Source organism: Canis lupus, chromosome 3 (genome assembly GCF_048164855.1).
Source record: "Canis lupus baileyi chromosome 3, mCanLup2.hap1, whole genome shotgun sequence".
NCBI classification, from domain to species: domain Eukaryota; kingdom Metazoa; phylum Chordata; class Mammalia; order Carnivora; family Canidae; genus Canis; species Canis lupus.
This window is the reverse complement of record NC_132840.1, coordinates 69,597,659-69,614,727: the sequence shown is the minus strand read 5'-3', so window position 1 is coordinate 69,614,727 and position 17,069 is coordinate 69,597,659. Positions and strand designations below refer to the sequence as shown.

Genomic DNA, 17,069 nt, shown 5'->3' with positions numbered 1-17,069 from the left:
TGTGACGTACTAGAAATGATGTGTGCCTGCCTCTGACATGAGCACTACAGACAGCATAATAGCTTACATGGTACAGTAGCTAAAGTGATGTTGCAGTCTTACCGAAACAACGAAGTTGTGCTTAACAAAACTACTTTACACTGCTTCCTTTTTTTCTTTTACTTCAAAATTTTTATTCAAAAGATATACATGTCCCATGTACCCTTCAGCCATTTCCCTCAGCATTAATATCTCGTCTACCTTTAGTATAATACCAAACCCAGCAAATGGACGATGGTCCAATTCAACAGAGCTTATTCAGATTTCACCAGTGTTATCTGCTCTCATTTGTGTGTGTGTATAGCTCTGTGTAGTTTTATCATACGTAGGTCCACATAGCCACCACCATAATCAAGATATGGAACTATTCTATTGCCACAAGCTGCTTTGTGTTCTCTCTTTATGATCACATACCCTGACTCCCATTTTTTAAAAAGATTTAATTCATTCATTCATTTATTCATTAATTTAGCAAGCACACAAGCAGGGTAAGGGGCAGAGGGAGAGAGATGCAGGGCTTGATCTCATGACCCTGAGGTCATGCATGACCTGAGCTGAAATCAGGAGTCAAGTGCTTAACTAACGAGCCACCCAGGTGCCACTCCTCTTTGCATTCATTTTTAAACTGAAATAGATTAAAAAATCTTAAAAATTCGGTTCCTCAATCATACCAACCACATTTCAAGTACTCAGCAGCAAAATGTGGTTGGTGGCTGTACAAGTCTAGACTTTAGACATTGTTAAGACTCTCAAGGCTCTGAGATAATATGTTTACTTTCTTTTAAGGTTCTTATCCTCTAAGGTCGGTGAATTGGGACTAGGTTAAAAATAGCTTATGTCTTTTATGGTTCCTCTTCCCTCTATGTTGGCCACTGTTTCTTAATTATTTAATTAATTAATATATTTTCAATAATTCCATCCAAATATGTTGGGGGAAATAACCACCATACAATATACTATAGAGGTATTGAAGTATTCTGTTTGCTAGGTTAGTTATCATGCTGTAATGTAAGGTGTTTTTTGATATTTCACTTAGGATAAACATGCTGCTCCTAGGCAAAGATGACAGAGGATGTTCATTCATTATTAAAGAACTGGGATTTTATTGAAGTGAGTTTCAACTTGGTATGCAGAACTTCGGAGTGCTTGTCGTGTAACTCGATCGGTAGATTTGCAGTAGATGATTACTGTATGATGTGGATGGCTTAATACTTTATTGTTGTAGAGTACAGGCAGTAATACAGTGCAGATTGCTCAGTTCAGCAATGAGACTAAAGTAATAATTGTGTGCCATGCTTTGTCCCACGCAGGCAGTTGAGATAGCTGTAGAATGATCTGTGCTGTTTTCTTCCCCATGCTAAAATTTCTAGAATTCTAGAAAACTAGGAAACTTGAGAATAATCTTAACTGTGAATGGCGTCTTGTTTAAAATTTTTTTGTTTGTTTCAGATTTACCTCTTGATACTGACCTAGAAAATGAAAAAACATCTAAGATCATATTGGCTGAGATGCTTGGTGACATGATCTGGGAGGACTTGTCTGAGTGCCTCATTAAAAACTGCTTGGTTTATTCTATCCCAACTAATAGCAGCAAGTTGCAGCAGTATGAAGAGGTGAGTGCAGATATATTACAGAAGGTTGGAAGAGACTGTAGGTACCTATTGGTATCTTTTGTTTTTCCTTGGGGACCTTTTGCACTTTAGTGAGATTTTTAAGGAAATTATTAATAGGGAGTGAAAGCAAATTCTCTATTACTTCATTTCTCTCCCTACTTTCTACCTTTTGATTGGGAAGTATGTTTTCTTTTTAAGTATATTTTCATTAGTAAGATACCTTTGGAAAACAATTGTTCTTTTATACTTGTATCAACTATTGTAGCTACTGTGTGACACTTTACTTTTTTGCTTCTTTTAGCATTTCCTTGAACACTAAAATAAGTGTATTTATTTTAGAGATCTTTGCACTTTTATTAAGTAGAATCAGAAGTTCATATTGAAGATAGTATTCCTAATGGATTTTGGGCCAGAAGAATACCTAATATATGTATACCTGCTAACTGCTGGTCTGTTGTAAAACTTAAATGCCTACCTGGTCCCTGTTAGTTTTTTTGTGTTGGGTTTGAAATTCCAATACTGAAATGGAATATGTGTATATAATTCTTTCTTTTTTCCCCCTTGTCTCTCTCAGATCATACAGTCCACTGAAGAATTTGAAAATGCCCTAAAAGAGATGAGGTTTTTAAAAGGAGATACTACGGATTTGCTGAAATATGCCCGCAACATCAATTCTCATTTTGCTAACAAGAAATGTCAGGATGTGATCGTGGCAGCTAGAAACCTAATGACCTCTGAAATTCACAACACTGTGAAGGTACTGGGGCTTATCACGTATTATGTTGTGTTTAGGAGCCGCGTGCATTTTTGAGACAAATTTGGTAGAGTGGAAGAGAGTATGACAATTGCTGAGCTCAGTGAGAGAAGTTACTCATCTTGCAACGGGTAGTTCTCTCATCTTTCAAGGGGTCCTGATAGCTGCCTCTTCCCTAGGTTACTGTGAGGCCCAGATAAGAGAGTGTACACGAAAGCATAGTATACACTGAAAAACAAGTAAATATCATAGATTCCTGTTGTTGAAATTAACTTTATTACTTGAGTTTTTAATCCACAATTTTGTGACAGATGTAATTTGGCTTCTGAGTCCAGAGATTATACATTGCTGTAAAAATGTTGACTTCATCTCTTAGGCTAGCGGAGGCACTAGTTTTTTTGTTGTTGTTGTTTTAAGATCTTATATATTTATTCATGAGAGACAGAGATAGTAGAGACATAGGCAAAGGGAGAAGCAGGCTCCCTGCAGGGAGCCTGATGTGGGACTCGATCCCAGGTCTCCAGGATCACGCCCTTGGCTGAAGGTGGCACTAAACCGCTGAGCCACCCGGGCTGCCCTCGATGTATTTTCTATTTTTTTTTCAAGTTTTACATATATCAAATAATATTTGGTAAGTGTAAGGTATTACTTAAAGTAAAATGTAAACTAAGGTAGTCTCTTAATAGAACATTTCTCAGCTCTTTTTCTCATGTCACAGTCATAGGGATGAAGCTCTTCCCTTTGTCCCTTCTTTTTTTTTCTTTTTCCCCCTTTGTCCCTTCTTTTGCGATATTCCCTTGGAGGTGCCCTGTTACTGTGTCCACCTAACAAAATAGTTCATCAGCCATTTGAGAGGCACGGGTTTGAACACATTTTGAGGTATTTTGAATAATTAAGGAGCTGTAATCCACTCAGTACCAGCAACTGTGCTGTGGGGTTTTATTTATTTTTACATAAATATCATTTGATTATGTAATTATCCTGCACAAAATCCAGGGGTTTCCCTGGATTTAGAAAAAGAGTAGCCTGACTGTAGCCTCCAAGGCCTTGTAGGGTTTGTCCCACCATTCCTCTCTACCCCATCTCCCATTGCATTCTTCTTCAGTTACTCTGCTGCACACACTTGGGACTCATTGCTGTTCCCTGAATTGACTCAGCCCACTTGGTTGCAGAACCTTTGAATCTCTTGTTCCCTCTTGTTGGAACATGTTTACCTGTATGACTAGGGGTATGACTGTTCCCCTTCCTGGCAATTCTTTTTAAAATTGTGACCTCCTCCTATTCCTATGCCCTTTTTTCCTTGCTTTTATTTTTCTTTGAATCTCTTATTATTTATTGTTTCTTTCTCTTTGGAAAATAAGCTCCACGTGGGCTCTTTTTTTCTTCCCCACTGTTTTGTCTACTGTCGTATCTCCCCGGTACCAAGAGAATACTGGTACATAGTACTATGTACTTAGTGCTCAGTAAATATCTGGTAAATGAGTTCATATATGACCCACTTTCCTGTCTCATGACTTTTTGATGTAAATAGGATTGTTACTGGATTGCTCTGTGGCCCTGGGCCAAATCTTTTAACCTTTTGGACCTCATTTTCCTTTTCTGTAATGTGACAGAATTGAACGAGACAATCTCTGAGCTCCCTATACTCAACTAGCTCTGACACTGTGACTGCATTTTCCTAAGAACTCAAATCCTAATAGTAGCTTTCTCTAGGTCAGGGTTTCTCGGTAGTGGCACTGTTGACATTTGGGACTAGGTAATTCTTTGCTGTTGGTTGGGGTGGGGGGGCTCTTTTGTAGGATGCTTAGTAGTATACCTAACCTTTACCCACTAGATGCCAGTAGCACCTCTCCCAGTGGTGACAATGAAAAATATCTCCAGACATTGCCAGATGTCCTCCAGAGGGCAAAATTGTTCCTGTTTGAGAACCACTGCTCTGGATTTGATCCTGGTTCTTTCTGTTGGCATTTAGGCCCTGGGATTAGATCTTCTCCATTGCCCAGCTTTGAAAAGATCCTCTTCCTTTTTCTAAAAACCATTTTCAGCTAAATGGCCTTTCATGGTTTTCATCTAAATTCCCTCTAAACCATTCCTTGTGTATAGCCACTATTTTCCCCTAAGATCTAAAGCTACGTTTTGTTGTGGGTCTTGTTTTGACATTTTAACCTGACAGGCAGCAGATTAGATCTTACATGCTTCCATCACGGGTTCCCTCACCTTCCTTAAGAAGTCACTTAATTGGGTCACGTGTATTTTGGGCCCACTCTTTTTCAGACAAACATTAGCATTTTTTAAATCACCTCTATAATGTTTTCCTTCTACTCTCTTAGCCATAAATTTGACTGCCAACCCTGAGACATTTGTATTGTCACTTAAACTTTTATTTTATTTTATTTTATTTTTTTTACTTAAACTTCTTAATAGCCCTTTGAAGTAGGTTTTATTATATCATTTTATAGATCAGGAAGGCAAATTTGGTGACATAACCATTTTTTTAGAACTTGGAGCTTTTTCTGTTAGAAACGTGGTGGGGAGTCCAGCATGTGCAGAACAGGACTGCTGCTCTTGCAGCAGAGCCTGCTGTTCCCACCTGCTTAATCTCTTTTTTTTTCCTTGGCCCTTCTGGTATGTTTGGAAAATGAGGTTTGAAGACCATTATTGTAGGACAATTTCTTCACTTTACTATGAGAAAATTGAGGACTAGAGAAATTAAGTGACTTTGTTAAAAGTCAGATTTAAAAATATCACTGATGTTTGCAGCCTAGCAGCCTGGTGTTCTTTCAGGGTCTTGATACATCTAGGAATTTCCGTTCTGTATAAATGTAAGGGAAGCTTTTTCGGTTTTGATTTGAAGTTCTGTTTTGTTTAGGGGACGATATGCTAGCCTGAATGGGTTATTTTTTAGACTGAACCAACACACGTTCCTGGTAGGAAATAATGTGTTTAATGACCACAGGACACACAATTATACTTGTCTGCAATAATTTCATAGTCTGGCCCGAGAAAGATGATTTCTGGAGGTCCTTTCATTTACCTGAAATCTTGGGCCAGTTTCCACCATTATGAAGAATACACAGAAGAAATGGAAGAATGCCATAGTAAAGGGGATTCTTTATTTACTTATGACATGCTCTCACCCAAGATTGAGCAGTCATTAAAATCATTTCCGTATTTATTCAAATCTTTTGATTGTTCTGTAGAGCCACAGCTGGGTCATCATGCAGGCCACCAGCATCTTATCCTTTCTGTATATTTGCCTTTGCATTATTCTCAGGACAATACATTTTCTGTGTTTTGTGTTTGAATCTTAGATTACTCCTGATTATAAGATAAATGTGCCAGCCTTACCCTGTCCTGAGAAGGATGAGAAGCCACAAGTACAGAATATGTCCAAAACTCAGTTTAATGAGGTGGTGAATTTAGAGCCTGAAAATACATTGGACCAACATTCCTTTTCTTTGCCCACGTGCCGTATCAGTGAATCTGTGAAGCAGTTAATGGAACTTGCCTACCAGACTTTAGTAGAGGCAACAACCAGCAGTGATCAGTGGTAAGCGTTCTGAAAACGGCAGTGACTGGTTTAAATGTATACCGAACCTAGACATTTATTAAGAAAATTAGTTGGAATTCTTTGGGTTTTCTTATCCTAACATTAGTTAGTATTTTTTTTTCCTAGAAAAACAGTGCAGCACACCGATACATACTGATAATTAACTTTTATTTACAGTAGCATGTACTTCTCACAGCATATGTTTAAAATGGAAACGTGTATGGATGATGAGTGGAGTTTCTTTAACATTAAAGTTAATCTCTTTTTTTTTTTACAAAAAGCTCTTTTAATTTTTGTTTGACTTTTACTTTTTATATGAGTTGAATGATGTTATATGAGAAGGCACACGTAAAGAAGTTAGAATACCACCTCGAAAATGATCAATACTTAAATGTTTATTTTATTATTACCGGTGGCGGTGGTAATAATGGTTATTACACCATCTACTCCAGTCTGCCCCGGCCTTTTAGCTTAGAATTCATTTTACCTTTTGAAAAACAGATCCTAATTATACTTAATTTACATTTTTTTTTATTTTAAAACTTTTTTTTTTAATTAATTAATTTATTTATGATAGTCACAGAGAGAGAGAGAGAGAGAGAGAGAGAGAGAGAGGCAGAGACACAGGCAGAGGGAGAAGCAGGCTTCATGCACCGGGAGCCCGATGTGGGATTCGATCCCAGGTCTCTAGGATTGCGCCCTGGGCCAAAGGCAGGCGCTAAACCGCTGCGCCACCCAGGGATCCCCTTAATTTACATTTTTAAAAAAGATTATATTTATTTATTCATGAGAGATACAGAGAAAGGCAGAGAGACACAGGCAGAGGGAGAAGCAGGCTCTTCAAGGGGGGCCCTATGCGGGATTCGATCCCAGGACCTCAGGATCACAACCTGAGCTGAAGGCAGATGCTCAACCGCTGAGCCATCCAGGTGCCCCTACATTTTTGTTTTTAATGCAATAATAGTTTGTTGGAAGGCCAAAGGTAGAAGGAAAAGCATGGAATGTTCTGGAGATCTGATTTTACCCTTTTAGGATGATTTCTCTTAATCTACACTATATTCAGGTACCTCCAACTCTAGTCCACATCTCGTCTGAATCTCTTTTTGCTTTGTGAGCACCTCTCCTACTCTTAGAATTGAGAAGATGTAGAGCAGACAGACGGACAAAAGTCTCTCTAGTTTGAATCTGTGGGTAGCAGTTCTTTACTTTTCATCCTCACAGGAGAGAACAGTCCCACCTGGACCTGACTTAACCACATTGCATCTCAGGTGGGCTTCCAGAGCTTTCATTTCGATCTCTACCTGCAAACAAACCCCTTTATTTTATTCTGCACTAGAAAGAATATATTTACCAAGATATTTCCATGACTTCAGTGAATTGTTGTGTTCACAAGTCCATCCAATTTTAAATATAAGTAGGAAGAAAAATACATGTAAAAAGTATATACTCCTTTGGCAAAATAAATTTAAGAGTAACTGTTATTTCACCTGATATATGTTAGACCAGAAGTTAGAAATACAAGGCAGTATTTCCTCCATTTTTTGGTAACACAGAACACCAAACAGTCGTTTTGTGTACTATGTATCTATATGCATTCTTTCCTCCAAAACAAATAGTTTTTACCAGGACAGACAAACACAGGCATGTTATAACTCACTTCCCTATTACCAAACCTTGTATAGCAACACGTGCAGCAAAAATAAAATGAAATAATTTCATCAGGTATCTTAGTAATCAGGTAGTAACAGTGTTTTGGGATCTAGTAACCATGAGTTGCTTTTCTAAATATTTGTGGAATTCCTGTGACTTATTCAAGGTACATACATAGTTTAAGATATTCCTATGTGAAAAAAAAAAAAGATATTCCTTTGTGGAAGTAAGCTGTACAAACCGTATATTTGCTCTGAGTGCATTTTAATAATAATATTCAGGTGTTCTAAGGCCAGATTTAAAGGGCAAAAAATTTTGAGGTTAGATCCTATCCTAGAAATGTTGATTCATCTCCTTGCATTGGGGGAAGAAGGAGAAAAGGTGAAAGCTGAAAGTCAGACTGATTCTAAAAGAACCAAGTGAATGCCTTTATTGATACCTTGCCCTTTGCAGAGTGCGTCAGTGAGCAGGTGACATTTGCTTGAGGCTTAGCTCCATTTGTTACTGAAGGGATACTCTGGGTATTGGCAGAACACAAATTGATAATGGGAAAGAGGCTTTGGGCTAATGCTGCTGTGCTTAAAATTATTAGTAGATCCAGGTTTTTAGAACTGCAGTCTAGTTAGCAAATACTGGTGGAGAATATTTTTCTACCTAGATTAAGGGTGTTTTCAGCACTGACCAAGGCAGTGTTCTCTTAAACCGTAGTTTAATTAGTGCACATTAGTTGATAACTAAGTTAGTTATCAACTAATGTGCACCGAGTTTGACCTTTTTTTCTCATTGTCAGTATCCTTATGCATTTCTTTTTTTTTTTTCCCTTATGCATTTCTGTTGAAACTTTTTTCCTTCAGTGCTGTTCAACTTTTCTACTCCGTGAGGAACATCTTCCATTTGTTCCATGATGTTGTGCCAACATATCACAAGTAAGTGATATGTGTTTGATTTCTGTATGATATGATGTGTCTAAAATGTAAGTTGGGTTAAAACCACCAATTTTATATTCCCACCAAAAATATTTGGGTTACTGAAATTCACAATGAACTGGAATAAACCACTAAAAAACCACATGTTTAAAGAATATTGGTTATTAAAGTCTAAACATCAATATAGTTTAAAATTTCCCAGGTGACTCTGATCTGCAGCCAATTTGGAAGCTAGTGAATTAGAAGAGTTGAGTGCCTGGTTGTGTAAGTGAAAAAGGGAATTTGGAGGAAGAGGAAGTGAGTCCCCACTTCCACAGACTTGTCAGCCTTAGATTTGAAGGGAATTACTGTGTACCACTCTGCTAGGTTTGCATACATAGAGTCAGACACATGAACATCTGGGTTCCCTTGCTCTTTCTTTTTTGTTAATCTGGAATAGTATTTCAGGACCTGGTTGCACTCAGAACAGCCTCACACTGCCTGGGATGGGAGTGATGAGACTGTATCTCGTCATATATTTGTACAGGAGACAGTTGTTAAAGCCTCTAAGTATATTAAAAGAGAAGTAACTTTTCATCCACCTCAGCTTCAACAATTTGTGATTTCTTTCTTCCTTTTCACCTAGGGAAAACCTTCAAACACTGCCCCAGTTGGCTGCCATTCACCACAACAACTGTATGTATATTGCTCACCACTTGCTGACCCTGGGGCATCAGTTCAGATCACGTCTGGCCCCCATTCTTTGTGATGGCACCGCTACTTTTGTGGATCTTGTACCCAGCTTCAGGAGACTTGGTAACGCATACCTTAAATTGAGGAAAACATACTGATTATGCAGCTTTTCTGCCTAGTATCTTTGTAATTTGTGAGTTAGGCAGGTAGAAGTTAGGCGGTGGTCCTGAGGTATATTGGAAAGTGGGAGAGCATTCAGTTTGCAACTGTTCCCATTTATTTAATTTTATAAAGTGAATGTAGTCTTTGTGGAAGTATTACTTTTTCATGACATGGTTTCATGGTACATTAGAGATCCAAGCTGCATTGCTGGTGCACAGTGAATTCACCAAATCAGAGTCTTGTCAGCAGAATAACACGTAATGAGATTTGTATTGTGATAAATTCTGTTAGCATTGTCGGTAAGAGCTTACTAATGTCAGGGCTTGTTCTTTTGCAAAACCTTAGGGTAGCTCTCCATTCTACTACCTAGCTTTACTTGGGATTATTAAAAATCAAAAGAAATGAAGTGTGGGATGAATCAATATGTTTACTATAATGATAGCCTAAGAAAAGCAGAGAACGTATATGATTCACTTAGCTTTTTATTTCATGACTTTTCCCTTAGGTGGCATAGATATATCAGAAAAATAAGTAGCTGCTTCTGAATAAGTAATGTTTCTTATCTGACCCTGTACAGACTATTGGGAAAGACTTATTATCCTGAGAGTGGGCTTGGAGGGACTGGCTAATGTATTAGAAGTGATTATTTCTAGCAACCTTAAAACAGCTTTATGATGTCATCTGGCAAGCAGTTTCAAATAAGCAGAATAATGTATGATTCATGCTTGTCTCCCATCTTCCACCCTGGATTTGTAGTGTGTAATTGAATAACTTTTAGAATTCTTTATTCTACTTCCCCACCATAGGGACAGAGTGTTTTTTGGCTCAAATGAGGGCACAGAAGGGAGAACTCCTGGAAAGATTATCAAGTGCTAGAAACTTTTCCAACATGGATGACGAAGAGAATTATTCTGCAGCAAGTAAAGCAGTCCGGCAGGTGGGCAGCTGCTTTCAGCTCTGAAATTTGTGCTCTTTCTCTAGATAATCTCCCCCTTGTGTTTTAAGCAGCAAAGAATATGTAGCTCACTTGATTCACCACAACCCCCATCAGAAAATACGGATACCTTTTACAGTCACGTTTACAGTCTTCCCTTTCCTTGTCCCACCAAGCCAACAGGAAGCTATCTTTCTACCCACCCAATAACGTGACTAGTTATTAATAAGTCTGTCATAGCAAGGTTTTGATCCATAGACTTGAGTTTGAGAAATTTGAAATACTAGCTTTTATTTCCGTGTCCCTTTCTCCTATATGATTTGTCGTGGTTCTTTCTGTTTTGTGTTTTTCTTTTTAATGAGCACATGGTTTTTATTTATTGATTGATATTTTTTATTGAAGTGAAAACTACATACAGTATTATATTGATTTCAGGTCTACAGTATAGTAAGTTCACAATTCTGTACATTTTTCAATGCTCGTGATTTATCTTTTTTAAAAAAAGATTTTATTTATTTATTCATGACAGACACACAGAGAGAGAGAGGCAGAGACATAGACAGAGGGAGAAGCAGGCTCCGTGCAGGGAGCCTGATGTGGGACTCGATCCTGGGTCTCCAGGATCATGACCTGGGCTGAAGACAGACGCTTAACTGCTGAGCCACCCAGGCGTCCATATGATTTATCTTCTTATAGTGGTTTCCCGTTCTCAGGATAAATGTACATTTCATCCAGCAGGGATATTACCAGAGTCATATATTCAAGAAGCTCATACTTTTGATGACTTTACCTCACCTTCATATAATGCCTCTTTTCCCATACACGCGTGATAAATGTGAATGTAAAAAATAGAGTTGCAACAGTCTCTCTTTCACATCAACAGCTATATTCTCCTGACAGGTACTACACCAGCTGAAGAGACTTGGAATCGTGTGGCAGGATGTCCTGCCAGTGAATATATATTGCAAGGCTATGGGGACTTTACTCAATACGGCAATTTCTGAGATCATTGGCAGAATCACTGCTCTAGAGGTAAAGGCCATTAGGTGCTTCACCAGACTTGGGATGGCAGTTCTTGCCTCCGATTGTTGCTTTACTAAGAAAATGATGTTGAAATCTCATTTCTAGTCAACACAGATGGTAGAAGAAATTGCTCATGTTTTATGTCTAACTCATTATACTGTTATTTTTTTTTTCAGTTTCGTCTTAATTCTGTTTTGCTAGAGACTTGCTAATTTCTATCTTTTATACTTAAATAAGAAAGTAGGATTATACTGCTTTTCCCTTTAGCATCTGTGTGAATTATGAAGGAGGAGTCTGGAAACTGGGTAGGCCCTACATGTAAGGTAGAAAGTCCTATATTTATTTAATTTGCAAGTGCATGAAATTTTGTGGTAAAGTGAAGTGCAGCCTGGTGCAGGTACTTTTGTAACACACTGTTGCAGTTGGGATTTTAAATGTGAGCCAATGTGCAGGTTGCCTGGACTCTGCCAACTGATGTCTCTAAAGCATAGATTGGTTAAGTCCTTGTTTATAAAAATATCCCCTGCTTTGCAGCAAGTGGTGCAGCATTCTGCTGGAGAAATGGGCTCTTTCATGCAGACAAACTAAATTATTGACAATCTGTTGAAACATATTTTGTGTCATTCTAGCTTTAGGAGTATTGTCAGAAAGCTGCTGATACCTTCTTATGTCTCTTAAGGTGTACTAAATTGGTTGGAAAACATGTTGCTGTAGCTGACCCCTTGGAGAGCATGCACCAGAGATTTGCCCTTTCCTTACTGGTGAGCTGGCCCAATTCTTTTCTTTTGTGTTCCCTCTCTGCAAAACCAGGACATCTCTACTGAAGATGGTGATAGATTGTATTCCTTATGCAAAACAGTGATGGATGAGGGACCCCACGTATTCGCACCTCTGTCTGAAGAAAGCAAGAACACGAAATACCAAGAAGAAGTTCCAGTCTATGTGTCAAAATGGATGCCATTCAAAGAATTGATGATGATGTTACAAGCCAGCCTGCAAGAAATTGGGGATCGGTGGGTATAACCCTTTTTATAGGGGATTATCACTCACATGCGCTCTCTTTCTCTCTCTCTTTCTCTCTCTCTGTGTCTCTCCAAAGATAGCTACAAAGTATTAATGCCATTGATAGGAGTACTTTTCTCTGTTTCTTAATTTTGCTTAGGAAAGAGTTTCATATTGAGTAGCAGTAGTTGAGGCCTTTGCATGGCCTGTAATAGTGTAGATTTCATTACCACTTTCCCATATTTGATAACATAAAGGCTTCTTTTTCATGTTATTTTGGTCTTGAGCATATTGTTCTGACACACTGCACCAATGATCTTACATTTGTAAGAAGTACAACCTTCTGACACCTGGATGGAAATTGTTGCCTGTTTTAACCCAACAGTGGATCCATTTTAATATTGGCTTTGATTTGTTAACACAAAAGTGACTTTTATTTGTACGGAATAGTCAGCATCAAACCACTGTTTGATCGACCAGCAGTACTTCTGTAGGGAGTACAGTGGCTTTAGAGATTAAGCATCATACACATAGAGAGGATTCATCTTTTCTTAAATAAAGTGCCTGATATTTTTCTCCGACACCAGAGACCATCAGTTAATGTTGCCATGTGCAGTAGTTGTATGCTTTATTGCATCATACTTAGTGTGCAGAGCTCATTGATGCTGCACAGAAAAGATAAGATATGGGTTAGTTACACATTTATGGATGCTCCCATTATTGTCTGGTAAATTGTTGATGAGTATGCATACTTTGCAGAGGAAACTCCCTGAGTAGGCCTTAAGGTCCTTCTCCGTCCTTACAGCTACTTGTCTGCCTGCTTTGGCTTGCTTTATTACTTTATTAAAGATGCTCCAGTGCATTAGCGCAGTCTCCACAGATGTGTCTGAGTTGTTCTCAGCATATGTTGTCCATCTTAAAAAATGAAAATGAGATTTCTGCCTGAAAAAAAAAATCACATCAAAATACTTGCAATTACATTAGTACAAAATTTGATTTATTTATTTGTTATTTACAAGTCCTTAGTGGGTAATAAGATGTCTTTAGGTAAGACTCCAGAGGCAGCAGATAAGACATTTTCTTTCTGCAGTTATAAAGGACATTGCTGCAGCCTCGTAATCATTAATTCTTTTTTGTGAGAACAGTTATAGTACTAGTGTATCTTAGCTTCTTGGTTTCTGCCTCTAAGGAATTCAGTAAACACAGAGATCTCAGTAAACATAGGGGTGGTAACTAATGGGGAAAATTTTTTACTGAAGAAGCTACCTCCAGTTGTGTAGTTTAAGTGTTTTAACATTATAAAAATATACATATGAAGGAATATAGTATATATACATAATCTACTTACAGTTTAAAGAAAACCAGTAGTGTTTGTGTACCTATTACCTAATGTAAGAAAGATAATACCTGTCCTGTGAAGACTCCCGTATTCCCCTCTCCAGATGTTTCTCACCAAACAGCCACAAACAGTCTTGAATTTTGTGGTACTTCTCTCCTTTCCTTTCTTTATAGTTTCACCACACTTTCACATATCCGTGAACAATATAGTTTAGACTTGCTCGTGTTTGAACTTTCTATAAATGGAATTTTCTATCACCTGCTTCTTTTGTTCAATATTTTGTTTTTGAAGATCACTCATGCTAGTACGCAGAGCTGTAGTTTGTTTTCACTGTTGTATCATATTCTATTTTACAGATATTTCATTATTTATCCTGTTGCTTGACAGTTTCACTAATTTTTGGTATTATCAGATGCTAAAATTTTTGCTAGTTAGTGTGAAATGGTAGTTCCTTGTCATTGTAATTTATATTTCCCTAAATTCTAATGATATTGAACATCTTTTTACTGATCATTTATTTTTCTTCTATTGTAAAATGCCTGTTCGTGGTTTTTGCCCTTTATCCAATGGGGTTGTTTGTGATTTCATTATTGATTCTTGGGAATTTACTGTGTATTTTTTATACCAGTCTTTTGTTGGTTAAAGTTTGTTGCCTGTGGCTCATTTTTAAAAATAGTTACTGATCCCAAGATTCCATGTAACCATATGAGGATGTGGCCATAATTCTCAAGTTCAAACAGGACTTAGTATAGAATAAGAGGGAATAGTCTTATCTTCCCAACCTGATCTCTTCATCTAACTGTGCTGATACCAGGATGCCTCCAAGAAGCAGAAGAAGTTAAAGAGATAGAGTAGTAGAGCCATCAAGAAGGAGAAGGATGCCAGGATTTGTTTTACTTTTATTTAAGACAAATAAGCATTTGGGAACAGATAAGCAGTTTTAAAATCTTGCTTATACAGAGACATAAGAGGAAATAGAATTTTATCTTTTATTTTGCAGGTGGGCTGATGGAAAGGGGCCCTTGGCAGCTGCATTCTCTTCCAGTGAAGTAAAAGCTTTAATTCGTGCCTTGTTCCAGAACACAGAAAGAAGAGCAGCTGCCCTTGCTAAGATTAAATAGCTGTATCTTCCTAAGAAAGCCATGTCTTGACTGTGTGGATTCCTCTCTTGGCATAATTATCCCTTAAAGACTTCTTGGAATCATCTGCTAGTTTCGGTGAACCGGTTTATCATGGAAGTTTGATTTCACCTAAGAACGCCTTACCTTCTGGCTTGTATGAGGCTTTGTTGAAGAACTGGATGTTAAGATGAGCTGTCAAGCAAAACACCCCAATTTGTTGTTTTTCTGGCCATCATCCCTTGATAAGAAAGTATAGGGTAGCACTATTTCATGTTGCTCTGGGCCTTCTGGGAACTGACTCCATTGCAGATGGAGGCCCTGGCCTCAGATCGACAAATTCAGGGAATCCCAAGAGATTGGGGCAGGTGGAGAACTTGTGAGCAGATGGGAGATCTATTTTGGGGGATAGGGGAACTGTATTTGTCCTTGCTGGATTAAGGAGACTTCCTTTAATATTTCTTTCCAATAAATAATGCTTTTCAGAGTTAAGGGTGAGAGTCTTTAATAACCTGGGAGCTTTGACAAAAGAGACCAATGAGTTTCCTTGACTTCTCTGCCATTCTTTTTATTGACATTTATGATCCTCACAGAGAACTCACTCATTGTTGTCTTCTTCATAACTCTCTGGTAATTTCTCAGAAGTCTTAGGACTTCCCTTCAGTATACATTTTTGGCACTTTGCTCTTTCAACTAAATTCTGTTTTCTTGGTTGGAATTTTTTTTCTCACCTTCTTTTCTTAAGCTCCACTCTTTCTGTACCTTATCAAATGGCAAAAGTTTTAAATTGATGATGTTCCTTTGGCACATATATATGCCCTGAGATGCTAACTCTGGGCTCTGTATCCTAACCCTTCATTTGCTGGACACAGGTAATTCTTCAGTTCAGCTGAGTCTGTTTTTAACTAATTTCGGCCATCGGAGGTATGCGTTATATCTAGGTTATCCTGAACCTCGGTAGGACTCTTAGTACTGAAATACGGTTTCCTGTCCCCAGAAAGAGGGCAAAGGGTGTGATTTTTAGGTGCTGTCCAGGCAGATGTGGCCTGGAAGAAGTTTTAGGACCGTGGGCATGCTTCCTTAGGCTTAACGCCTTGATTCCTGGCACACAAGAACAATGTTTTTTCCTCCTGTCCTCACATGTTCTGTCTTTACCCTCAGTTCATGTTCGGCCCATACTCATGGCAGTTGCTTCATTTTTCCTCTTCTTGCTCAAAGGGTCGCAGAGAATAATGAATAAGGAAGAAGGTGGTTTTTGTTTTTAATAACAGAACTCCACTGTGGTTAATGATAAGCTGTTTGTCTATACTGAGCACGTCCTACAATGGGAACTCACAGAACAAAGAATTGCCTGAACCAACTTTAGTTTTTTTGAGAACAAAGGAGTTGTCTCTCTCCTGAGAGAGAAAGGAGCCATTTTCACAGGTGAAGAAAATATCTGTTTTTGAAAATGCGCACAATTTCAGGTAGCATTCTTCTTTCAGCAATTGAGAGAATGGGGAACTAAGGACAGAACTGAAATAAATGCATCACAGGACTATTACACCGACTAGCAGATTTCTTTTGTTCATAGAAGCTATTCCTGTTGCTTGACAGGTACAGCAATTTGGGGGTGGGATCTCTTGTAACTGAAAAGCACACTTTGCATTCTTTCCCTCCCCTCAGCAAGAAAATTGCATTGCAGTTCTTCTGAGGCTGTGTCGACTCTGGTCTCTCAGGACTGTTTTCCCCTAATGAATAGTTTGAATACCACGGCACACAGAGCAGGTGCACTGCATCTTTCTCCCTGGCCAGTGCCATGGAGAGCCGATGATTCAGTGGGTGTTCATTTCAGTTAGAGATGAGCCATCTGAGCATGTGGGAGTGGGTCTGCCTAGAAGCTTTTACAGGGACCTTGAAGGTACCTGTTCTGACCGGGAACCTGAGTTGAAAGGGGAGTGGAACCTGCTTTTAGAGAGAGCTTGGGAGGAGGCGAACTTGACCAAGGACTCATTTAGTGGCTCTGTGGGCCGACTAGAAGAAACCTCTTTCCAAATAACAACCAGAACTAGACAAATGACTGTAAGAATGAAATTCAAGAAAGGTTCCCCAAGCTTTCAGAGGAAAGAAAAAATTTTGTTAAAAAGGCGGGACTGGGGCAGCCTGAGTGGCTCAGCAGTTTAGCGCCGCCTTCACAGGGTGTGATCCTGGACACCCCGGATCGGGTCTCACATCGGACTCCCTGCATGGAGCCTGCTTCTCCTGCCTGTGTCTCTGCCTCTCTCTCTCTCTCTCTCTCTCTCTCTCT

The 17,069-nt window shown here is 38.7% G+C and overlaps 1 protein-coding gene across 1 annotated transcript in view; it reads left to right on the top strand.

The window, feature by feature from the left end:
• Positions 1-15,274, top strand: part of ZW10 (zw10 kinetochore protein) — a 30,709-nt gene extending 15,435 nt beyond the window's left edge. Inside the window, exons 8-16 of the mRNA XM_072822049.1 lie at positions 1,489-1,652; positions 2,227-2,409; positions 5,718-5,956; positions 8,461-8,532; positions 9,158-9,327; positions 10,173-10,303; positions 11,201-11,332; positions 12,134-12,336; positions 14,665-15,274. Coding sequence (XP_072678150.1) covers positions 1,489-1,652; positions 2,227-2,409; positions 5,718-5,956; positions 8,461-8,532; positions 9,158-9,327; positions 10,173-10,303; positions 11,201-11,332; positions 12,134-12,336; positions 14,665-14,785 — 1,415 coding nt within the window. The 3' untranslated portion in view covers positions 14,786-15,274. The remainder of the gene's footprint in view (positions 1-1,488; positions 1,653-2,226; positions 2,410-5,717; positions 5,957-8,460; positions 8,533-9,157; positions 9,328-10,172; positions 10,304-11,200; positions 11,333-12,133; positions 12,337-14,664) is intronic.
• Positions 15,275-17,069: the final 1,795 nt, after the last annotated feature.